General features: G+C 37.4%; 2 protein-coding genes across 2 annotated transcripts; both read right to left on the reverse strand.

Annotated features, from left to right (window-relative positions):
- Positions 1-5,908: 5,908 nt before the first annotated feature.
- LOC115440167 lies at positions 5,909-7,757 on the reverse strand. The gene has a single exon (XM_030164360.2). It carries the CDS (start codon positions 7,643-7,645, stop codon positions 6,164-6,166), a length of 1,482 nt encoding a protein of 493 aa, XP_030020220.1. The 5' UTR covers positions 7,646-7,757; the 3' UTR covers positions 5,909-6,163.
- A 104-nt stretch (positions 7,758-7,861) lies between these two features.
- Positions 7,862-11,736, reverse strand: LOC115440173. Its single transcript, XM_030164366.2, has one exon. The coding sequence runs from the start codon at positions 11,596-11,598 to the stop codon at positions 10,516-10,518; it is 1,083 nt and encodes a 360-aa protein (XP_030020226.1). The 5' UTR covers positions 11,599-11,736; the 3' UTR covers positions 7,862-10,515.
- Positions 11,737-12,208: the final 472 nt, after the last annotated feature.

Genomic DNA, 12,208 nt, shown 5'->3' on the forward strand with positions numbered 1-12,208 from the left:
TGTTAATAGCAACTGAAAACAACACATGATGAATGCTATAGCATCTTGTCTCTACAATAATTTATATTACAGAATTAGCAAGTTTAAACTAAAGGACGTCATTCCCTTTACCAACATGTGCAGAGACGTCAAAGCTTGTGTAAAGGCACACATAAAACGTCACCATCGTAGGATGTAACATCATTCAACCCTCATTAAAATTACACTTGAACCACTGTGTCAGATACATTATCCCCCAGCAGTTTAGCAACTCGTTAAGGAAAACGAAAGCTCATTAGCATCCCTGAGTACACAATGCTATCAGTCTAGACTGACAGCAAACATGGACTTTGCGGGCACGTTCTCGCCGCCTGATGGTCTACGCCTTCCTCGTAATAGGCTACGTGACGCGAGCAACGTATAACGTCATTAGGGTTTTTGCATCATTAGTAGTTTTATTAACGTCATTGTCTTTTTACGATGGCATAGTTGCAGTGTCTGCCTTGCTGATGTCGTGGGTCTAACCCTCGGTTCAGAAAGGATATGTCATTTGTCAGGTTATGTCTTCAACTATGAACCTAAACTCAACTTTCTAGAGTTCTTTGTCGCGGTTTTATTAAACTCGATAGGGCAGGCAGGCTGCTTCTGATCTGATTAAATGGAAACGGTAAGTATATCAACTGCATAGCAAATGAACAGCCTGACCAACAAAATAAAACACCTTATCGTGGTAAAGTATGGAACTAAATTTTGACTGAAAACATTGGTTTTAAAATCAAAAAGGCTTGGTGGCACCTCAAATGCAAATACTTTATTTTACTGGTCAGGCTATAGGTAAAGCCAGCCAAAAAAATAAGCAGAAAAAATTCAAAATTTCAAACCGCCTTTAAAGTTTTGTGTCCGTATCAAGAATCGCTTTTTCTTCACTAAAATAAACTTCAAAGGGTTTATTTTAGGTAAAGAAATAAATATTTCAAATGATGTTAATTCGTCAAAGCAATTTAAAATTTTGAGTTTGTTCATCTACTTTGGTAGCTGACTGTACATAAAGAATGTTTATAGTAAGTGATTTAATTTAATTTCTTTCAACAAAACGGGAATGACGCATTAACCGTATCTGGAACAAATGTTTGTACCTCGACCCTTTATCGGCATATCCTTATGACTATAAATAAAATTATGGAAATGCACATCATATTTTGGTCGCTCACATCCAAACATGATATTTTTGTGTCGACCAGTGTCACGTGTGATGCGGTTACTCACGCGAATGCACAAAAGTATTTTTAGTACCAAAATTATAAATACATTTTGTTTTTTAGTTCTTTGAATGACGAGACGAGCTTGCCGTTGGCCTGATGGTAAGCGATACGATCGCCCATAAACAGTAGAAACACCATCCAATATGTTGCATTACAAAATATTGTTTAGTATTCCACTGCGTTCGCCATCCTGAGACATCATATGTTGTCTTATTATGTCCAGTAGTTACACTGGCTACAATGTTCTTCAAACCGGAATTCAACAGTGATTACACACTGCTGCTTGGTGGCAAAAATAGACATGCGGTAATACCTACAGATACCTTAACAGATAAATAAATTAACCCTATGCGTATGTTAAAATTATTTCACGTTGGTTTTCTATAAGTCAGTGTTGGATACCACCACATTCTAGCTGGCCAATTCGTGCTACAAACAAAAATTACTTACGGCCTATTTCAATAAACTACCCCAATCTTCATTTTCAAACCGATCCGTAGAATAAACCAATCTAAATAAATAATTTGTAAGCTTGTCAAAAATCGTTATTCTAATTGCCCCGTTTTCGCGATCGTTCGAAAAAAAGGTGGAGTCGTTTTTTAAATTTAAATCTATACTATTATATAAAGCTGAAGAGTTTGTTTGTTTGTTTGTTTGTTTGAACGCGCTAATCTCAGGAACTACTGGTCCAAACTGAAAAAATCTTTTTGCGTTGGATAGCCCTATGTTCGTGGAGTGCTATAGGCTATATATCATCACGCTATACCCAATAGGAGCGGAGCAGTAATGCCAAATCTCAGGAACTACCGGTCCGAACTGAAAAATTCTTTTTGCGTTGGATAGCCCTTTGTTCGTGGAGTGCTATAGGCTATATATCATCACGCTATACCCAATAGGAGCGGAGCAGTAATGGCTAATCTCAGGAACTACCGGTCCAAACTGAAAAATTCTTTTTGCGTTGGATAGCCCTATGTTCGTGGAGTGCTATAGGCTATATATCATCACGCTATACCCAATAGGAGCGGAGCAGTAATGGCTAATCTCAGGAACTACCGGTTCGAACTAAAAAAAAACATTTTGTATTGGATAGCCCTTTATTCGTGAAGTGCTATAGGCTATATATCATCACGCTATGACCAATAGGAGCAGAGCAGTAACGGCTAATCTCAGAAACTAGGAGTTTGAACTGAATAATTATTTTTGTGTTGGATAGCCCTTTGTTCCTGGAATGCTATAGGCTATATATATCATCACGCTATGCCCAATAGGAGCGGAGCAGTAATCGCTAATCTCAGGAACTACCGGTTCGAACTGAAAAATATTTTTGTGTTGGATAGCCCTTTGTTCCTGGAGTGCTATAGGTTATATATCGTCACGCTATGACCAATAGGAGCGGAGCAGTAATGAAACATGATGCAAAAACGGGGACAATTTATTAATTTTGAGAGCTTCTGTTGCGTGCGCTGCGTAAACGGTTAAAGTTATGCAACAATAATGTATGACGGGATTGTTCCTCTTAAAAGTTCTACAAAAATATATCATAAAACAAAGTCCCCGCTGCATCGGTCTGCCCGAACGTGTTAAACTTAAAAACTACCCAACGTATTAGGATAAAATTTGGTATGGAGACAGTTTGAGACCCTGGGAAGAACATAGGCTCCCGGGAAAATATATAGCGTGACTTTTATAACGGAAAACTTTAGCCCGAAAAACTTTATAACGCGGGCGGAGCCGCGGGCAAAAGCTAGTTGTACAATATATGCACGTCCTATGTGATAATGGCAATGAATATGCTATAAATACTTTTAACATAATAAAAATAATATATTTTTATTCAATTTAAATGAGTTTCTCGGATAAGTCTCAGGATGACGAGCGCAATGCATGGCCATGTAGCACCTACTTCAATAGACACCCTTGTCTACTTAGCACTTACTTCAATAAACACTTTAAAAGGAAAGCTGACACTGTTAATATTTTATTTACTATTAAAGTATAATGTGAAGTGGGACCTATTGGTGGCATAGTTGTAATGCGTGCACAGTACGCGTACGACTAATGCGCTGAGTTCCTATGTTCGATTACGCCAAGTCGAGTCAAAAACAATTGCGACTGAGTTTATCACTATAAAAAAAACTCAGTCGCAGCTCAGAGTTAGGAAGATGGCGCTGTGATACACCCGTGCCTAGCAAAACACGTAAGGCCGTTAAGACTGCGCCTGATCTGTCTCCAGACATGTCGAATTGCCGTCTCACCGGACTATGAGAGTGAAGGAAAGGAATTTATCTGTGTATTGCGCACACACTTGTGAATTATAATATCTCTTGCGTACCTAGCTGTTCTCCGTCGAGATTAACCGTCGTGGGCAAAATTCAGCTAGGAGGAATTTAAGTAGGTTTAATTTAATTTAATTCATGCTATTTGAGAATTAAAGGTAAACCGGTAAGGTAGACCCTTCGCTTCTGCCGCTGATACTTTGTAATTACATTTTCTGGATGATTGGCATACATCATTTACTATTTAAATGATCTGCTAGTCTCTTCATAAAATATCTAAAGTTAAGCCAATTAAGTTGTTTACATTGAATCATATGTCAATAGTTCAAACTTCTAACTAGCCGAGTTAGTTTCGTCTCTATAATTACAAAATCGGAATAAATATGGCGGGTATTAATTACTTAATTATTAATTTAATGTACAATAGCTTTTAGTTGCGGCTTTGCCCGCCTTAAATTTATTGTCAGATACAAAATGTAACCTAAATTGTTATTTGTAAAGCGATTTAAGTTTTACGCTACTTTCACACAAATATATTCGTCAGTAATGTTACTATCGGCATATTCGTTAGTAATATTAATATCATTTAAACTATAAAATAACATTCATGCATATTATTTGTCGACAGAAATCATTATAGCTCTCAGAGAACGAAAGGACTACCACCTTATAAGTTTTGGTCTCCTTAACTCAATACCTTCTGGGCCTTGAAATTAGGTACGTTAGCCTATAAGCTTTTGGTACAATTCCCTCCATCAGAATGAAAGTTCTCGACTAGCTCTGTACTGCTCGCTACATTCTGTTTGTCCGTTTTAAGATAACGTGTGAATGTATAATATATGCACTTGAAGATATAGTGTTATCTCGCGTCCGGGTCAGCGCGGCGCCCGCGGCATAGGTCGAACTTTTCTCTACATCTCGTGGAAAAATAACGTGTATGAACCTACTGCCGAGTGATAGGAGAGAACATCAACAAAAAATCACAGTTAAATTACTGATGTTTTATATAAAAAAAATCTGAATCGGTTTCAAGGCTTCTTATTGGATTTTTTATTGCTTACTAAGACAAATTAGCTATTGTGAGTATCTATTTTAGCCAACATTTGCAAGTATTATTATATTTGGATTTAAATTACTTATATCCAGTGGCATTTTTGGACATTGTAGACGTTATAAAATCTCACACTGGCGAACATATTATGATGTGCAAAGTTTTTTCTAGATTTTTAATTAAGCAGTCAATTAGCTAACAAGTAATTAAACAGTCAATTAGCCAACAAGTATAAAGATAATATAGTTATTAGCAAGAACTATTTTATTTAATCTTAAATTGAACTGTGGCAGCTAATTAAGAAAAAGATACCTATTGCATGGGTAAGCCGACTGAGAAACGCGTGCCACGCATTCGATTATTGTGTGATCAAATATTTATTAAGTCTCGATGTTGCGACCTTTCCTAACTCTGGATTCTCTCGACACAATATCTTAATGTAAAGTCGAGTCCACTTGTGGATGTAGTTTGTCAACTCAAAAACCTATTGCAACATGGTTAAGGAAGTCTATGGCTGGCACATGCGTCATATTCATTCTGTAAAGAGCAACATTAGAGTTTTTTGCCCGTGCTTCTCTCGTGAGGTTCCTGCTTTCCGAACTGCTACTAAAGTTAATATTTACTAATCTAAATAATGTATAACATTTTACAGGCTCAAATAAATTATTTCTTGTCATTTCAAATTATTTCATTTCATCTCATGTTTCATTGTTTTATCTTAATTGTAAGATCAACTCACGGATTTGCCTCTTGAAAGTCATAAAACGGAAAAGTCCAAGTGTACAGTTGCTGTCATTTTAATTTAGACTCTATTGTCAAATTTGTTCAAGATTTTGAATCATTGACGAATATCCTACTCCATCCATACTTATACAGGTACCTTTTAGGAATTTCAGAAATCATACAGTAGGCTCGTCATGCCACCCACACGTTTTATGTGAACTTTGAACTGGCTGATCGTTTATAGATTAGATTACGGTATAGACTAGAAAAACAAAAACATGTAGATTAAAAGGACTGGCTTCATTGGTAAAATCAGTGTCATGTTCAGAACCGAGAGTACGTGAATTCTATTACAGGCAATAAAATTTGAGTAATTAGTACATATTATATTTTTTTTACAGGATTTCTTCGAATATGATTTCATTGGATAAAAATAGATTAATTTAGAATTAAGGTTTTTGTTTAATAAAATAAAGGTTATAGTTATAAGTCTTTGTTTCTGTTCATTTGGCGTTAAACTATCCAATTTATCGATTTCAAATCGAATATCTTTATGTAGAACAAGTTCGTTATACCTACCTATGGTGCATTAGGTCTATAGAAATAAAAATATATGCTTGTAATAAAATTAAAATATATTTCTTATTTTATTTTAATATAAAATAACATCCACAGTAATATTTGGCACGTACATAAAATATCTACTTAGTAGTTACAAACATTTGGCATCGTTCCTCGGCCCTCGCTTGCGGACCCAAGCGAGACGAGAGGACAATAAGAGAGCGTGATAGCGGCGCACTCGCCAAGAGAACTCACTCACGCACTCCTCAGGTACTTGAGTGTCTTTAACTCCTACACAAAACGCCGTGTCTTCAAAGAGGCACGTTTGGTGGAGTTTTGCAAGGCTCCGGTGGAGGCGGTCGGCGCTCCTCCGGCGTCCTCGACTGGTAATATGCGCAATACGGCAAAGGATCCCAAAAAGCGAATAATGCTTCGCGCGTGTCCAACACAGTGTCCAACAGTTTCCCTACTGTTGCCGCGTGGCCGCAGTGCGTCTGCGCCTGGCAGAGGTAAGGCAACGACACACCCACTCTGGCACCGATTGCTATTAGTTTATTTGTGTACCCATTTGTAGTGTTCTCTTCGCGAACAAGCCTGAACGACACGTGACCAGTCATCGGCCGTGCCGGCGCTAAGAATGATACAAATCGTTGTACCCAGGCGTCTGCTTCGTCGTCTTTTTGCGGCACCAGGCCCTTTCTTGTAGAGTCCACTCTGCATGTTACGTTGTTCACTGCTCGTGACTCCTTCAGTGTCGTGCAAGTAACAATTCGTTCTCCCTTCGGCTCTCGTACTATCACCCATGGTTTCTCAGCACTGATTTCTCGTGGAAATCTGAACTGAGTTTTCTCTTCTGGCATGACAAATCGTAGTCTGTCCCTCGCACCCCGTGCTCCAGCACTCGCAATGAAATGTCTCCCTTCCTTCGACGCCCCGCTATCGTACCATGCTCGCACATCTTCGTCGCTCGCAACCACCCAGAACTGTGGTGTGGCGAGACCGGCAGCACGGCTTACTCGCATCATTTCCAACGGGTCGTCTAATGTGACGACATCACGTGCACAAGGAACGAAGCACTGGCAGCCCATGACTTCCAGATGTGGCTTTGCCAGTGCATCATAATACGCTGGAGTCGTTGAGCTTACCGGCACGTAGAAGACCGCCGATTCACGTTCAACAATTTCCTTCAAAGCCCGGGCATAGGCGAGCGGATCTGCCGGGTTTGGTCTCGGGACCGTGTAGAACCTGTTCACGGCAGCCGAGTATTTTAATAATGCAAACTGGCCCTCTATCTCGAACGCGACAACTCTCGCGCCGGCTGAGTGGAAATTTCTTGCTAAATGTAGAGCTTGTACTGAACTGCCTCCACTGATAAGCACGGTTCGCGGCTGTTTAGCGCCCTTTGAACTGATGGCACGTCCTAACATCTTCAAAACACTGAGAGGGCACTGAACGCACTTCCAGAAAATAAACAGTGACGCTGCTATCCACAGCGTCGGCAGCACCACTAATATTTGCTTCCATGCTGGATGTGATATTATGCTGAGTAGGGCGAACAGAGGACGCAGAGCGAGACGCGGTCCCCATGTGATTAGGCGTATGATCCTGGGCAGCGGCGGTGGCCTCTCCGGGCAGATGGCTCTCTCCTCAGGTATCAAGGAGAATGTGGAAGAGAAGGAGCGCCGCAAGGCGGTGAAGGGCGGCGGCTGATGCGAGCATCTTTTCCGCGGCGAGAACACTAGCTCTGTGTTGGATCGCGCGAGGCGACAAAACTCGGGCGCGCAGGCCGGCATGTCGGGAGCGTACTGACGCGCGCGCACGTCGCACACGCATATAAACTACCTCGTTATCGTCTGCATCGACGTCGCGACCGACACAAAACGCTCATCTTTGTACCCAATTAACACTTACCTAGTTAAAAAATAAACAAATCACAGGGATTAAACAAATGCAAATAATTTTAGTAATTATTTGCAAACATCGGGTGATGGTTGAAAGAAAAATAAATATTTAATGTAGATCACCATTTTAATTAATCAACAACATTCTACGTGGTAAATAACAATATTTAAATATCTACATCTCAACACCAGTCGTGTGTACATAATATTAATTTATCGTAAGGACTAGTTACAATTCCTAAGTCTCAAAATAAAATATAGGAACAAGTTATATAGTGCCTACGGAAAACTGATGAAATGAATTCGCGAAATACATTAGACAAAAATACACCAAATACTTAATTATTTACACATAGAGCGAAAGAACGAAGGGACATTATTTGCGACGCCAATTGCTTTAATGCAGAGATATTTGAACTTTTTAACATATTTCATACATTAACGACAAATGAATAAGATACAATAAAGAAAAAAAATACTAATTAATTTATTAACAACGTGAGTTTTAAAACGTCTTTTAAAATACTATACAATAAATGCATTATAAAAAATGCCATGAGTGAGACAAGGCTTTGGCAACGCACATTTATATCTATAACGATAATTAACTGTTACAAACGCTAACGCTAAACGGGAATTAATGATGCATCTAATAATTTATACATTTATAAATCGTGGAAGACACAACAAGTTAATATGTTATTAATAATATGCTGTGTATTGAGTTAGGTTTACGGATGTGATCGCGTGAACTATTCAGATTTATAATCTTGCTTCATATTGATAGTTGATTTAAGTGCTAATTAATTGCTTTTTTTTTTTTGTATGACTACTGCTGATAGCCTGACGCGAGTCGGCTTATTCAGCTGCACCGGTCTTCCGGGTGAACGCTTTAGGCGCTCCAGCCCGTTATTTATTTATTTTTATATGGGTGCGACACGTGACCTCACTGCATTGGTGGTAAGCCAAATAGAGTCTAAATAGTGTGGACTGAAGAGAGTTTATCCCTTACTACTCGGCACAAATATGTCGTCTTGTTTGAACCGGATATGCATAGGCTGATTCCGGAACGCCACTCACGTAGGCTATCTGGATGCAAAATATATCTTACCACCAGCAAAGTTTAACTCATACAGGGTTTTCTTGTAGTTTCATTTATATGAAAGGCTTTTTCATACACTTTTTTTTTTAACTTGAACCTATGTTTGTTAGCCTGACAAAAGCCAGCTTATACACACACCAGACTTTTGGGTGAGCGCTTTAGGCGCTCACAACCCTCATTCACATTTGCTTTATCCAACAATGCTTTTGACTGACTACAATAATAGCAACACTATCTATTAAATAATTAAAAAATGCACTCCGATCTGAGAAAATGTTTATACATGTCGTGATTTTTTATGTTGTAAATTATTAGACCGACTTTGTAATGTGGATATTGTTTTGGTGAAGGGATGAAGCTATGTGAGGCAGTGAGATGTCTTTGTTTCCTTCGAACTTGTATAACAAATTGCTTACACAATGACATATGAAATGCATAATATAATTAGGCATGATTTTGGTATTTGGGACAACCATTAAATACCAAATGTTATTTATTACGCTGTGTATCTTTAAATTATACGAATAATTTAAGAATTTTGAATATGAATATTACATATACATTCATAATTTTCCACCACAATTTCTAGAATCACCGAGCATTTGCACACAACGGTTTAAACGAAATAACGACGCTCTGAAAACTAAGTTAAACATGGAGAAACTACGACTACATGGGTATGTTAACACACAAATACGCCAGCTGAAAACGCACAAGTGGGCATTGGGTACGTATCAAAAATGCGTCGTCGGCGGCACAACATACGACGGCATAGGTCCTCAACTTTCTATAATAGAACTTTCACAAATACACAATAACAAGATTTTCAAACACTACTCTTCAATCCTTACAACATCACAATATACTGTGTAAGATATTACTACTCTGTTATAACATTCATATTTAAAATATTTCCGATAGTGTAATAACAATTTAAATTTTGATTTCATTCTAATAACTTGACATTAAGTACTTCCAAGCAATATGATGATAAAAATGTTTGCCTAAACACATCAAAATGGATTCGCTTGAGTGAGTAAAATTCATTCTCAGTAACAACAAAAACATCACTTCAATGAAAAATCCAGATGGCATAAAACAAACTAACCTGCAATTTATGAATTATGTTGGATATATTTTTTACAGTCAACTTAGGGAAATTTAACAACACTCTCTTCATCAAGATGTTGGGAGAAAATATTAACAAAAATTACTACAATAAAATCTGTAATTTGTTTGATTTCAAGACATCCTCTTCAATAATGTTTATTCTAAAACCATATAATGAAAGTAATGTTGAATAATATTGATCAAATAATTTGTTTATACCCTCTGCTTGTTCCATTGAATAAAATAGCTGCTCAAGCATAGTTTATAGAATACAGTTTTGCTTGATTTTAAAATGTAATAAGTATACATAATGTAAAATGGAAGAAATACCTTAAGGTTACATGTAAAGTACATATAAATGTTCACATCATGATAATGCAGTTATAGTCATTATGTGGCAGTATTGAGCCATTTGCTATCACAACAAAAAAAATAGATGAAAATTGCAAAACAAAATGCAGCATTTAATAAAAATAAATTACATTAAACCATTTAAAACACAACAAGTATTCTCCTACACAGACCAATGTATATACACTTAATAATACCATTACACAATGAAAGGTAGATCGGTTTCTTTTAGTTCAATGGAGCCATTTTTACACACAACATGCAACTCATGCTGTGGTTCTTTTTCAAACCTAAACCTTTTTGGATGGGAATCATCCATAAACCTGCCTAATTTCATAATCTTATCATCAACCTTTATTTTCTCAGCTATCAGATTAGTTGCGGGCAAGTTCTTCAATATATCTGGTATTAATAATTCAACTTTGCCTTTTTCATGAATGAAGATGCTACTTTTTTCTGTTAGCTGAGATGCATGCATGTAAACTTCGCCACTTTTTAATGAAGCCTGCAGGTTTCCTGAGAACCCTGTTATGTGCAGATTCCCTTGCTTTATGACATCAATCATTACTGATCTGTGAAGATGGTCCAAACGGATATTACCCATAAGTGTTGTAAAATGAGATTTATCACTGTAGCAAGACTTCACGGCGATGGGGCCTGCATGCGTCGTCACAATGAACGAGTTGGCCATCACATTGTGACACTTGATGCCTGAATTCAAACCAGTTTTTAATTCAATAGAACTAGCTTGTAACCTGCCTTCTGTCTGCACCTCTCCCTCTATGCTTTCCACTTTTATGTTCTGCGCTTTCAGATTTGACACGCTCACAGCCCCTTTCTGTGTTTTTACTACGAATTCCTCGCCCTCTAATTTAGACAAGTGTACTGAAGCACTGTCTGTTGTTGTGACCTGTACTTTCAGTTGATACGGCACCTGTATTAAACACACGTCGTTTCTGTCGGATGATGTGTTCTTGTTGAGTAACTCGAGTCGCTTAGAGGTCTGTTTCACCTGAAAATCACTTGTGTCCTTGCCTTGACTGTACAAAGTCATTGTTAACTTGTTATGTGCTTTTATATCGTTTACATCTATAGGTTGCACTCTCACATGTATCGGACTCTCGATAAAGATACTCGTGTTATTGTCTATCGTCTTCTCCACAGTTCGTACTGCGTTTAAATTCTTTATATCAGGTAAACTGCTAAAATCTGCAACAGTTAACCTCAAAATTTTGAGGCACTTATGTAAGACGCGCTGTCCTGCTACAGAAAACATTTTCATAGATTTTATTCACTTGTTAAAATTATAAAAGCTTTATAAAATTCAATGTAATTTAATTATTTCAATCTTATTTCCATTTTCCATCGTTTGACAGCAATCCATCAAAATTTGCCTTTGACAATTCTGTTTTTAAAATGGGTACGTTCAGCAATGGGATACAAAAAAAACCGCATAATATTATATACTTTATCAAAAAATAGCAGTCAGTTTGTGAATTTTAACTGTTAATAATTATTCACAAATAATGAAGACATTACTTACTTTTAACTACCTACCTATTCTTTTATTTTTTTATAATCAAAACTGCAATAATCTGAGGGTTTTAGGCACAACAGTATAGATCACAGAGCAAAGCGAATTATAATATGCATGGAAATCAAAGCTTTTGTTTTATTCTAGGTTCTGCCCGCGTGATTGTTCTTCCTCGAGACCTTGAAATAGTAAACCGACAATTCACCCTGCTGGGCAACAATAATTGTTACCAAAAGCATGTGAGACGTGCATAAAAAAAACATTTACTATTATTTACATCAATTTATTTTTAAAAAAAATTAAGAACTCATAACTTAGGAGGTGCACGTGTATTTATATGTGTAAATAACGATCATTT

The sequence above is a fragment of the Manduca sexta genome, chromosome 21 (assembly GCF_014839805.1).
Source record: "Manduca sexta isolate Smith_Timp_Sample1 chromosome 21, JHU_Msex_v1.0, whole genome shotgun sequence".
Taxonomy (NCBI): domain Eukaryota; kingdom Metazoa; phylum Arthropoda; class Insecta; order Lepidoptera; family Sphingidae; genus Manduca; species Manduca sexta.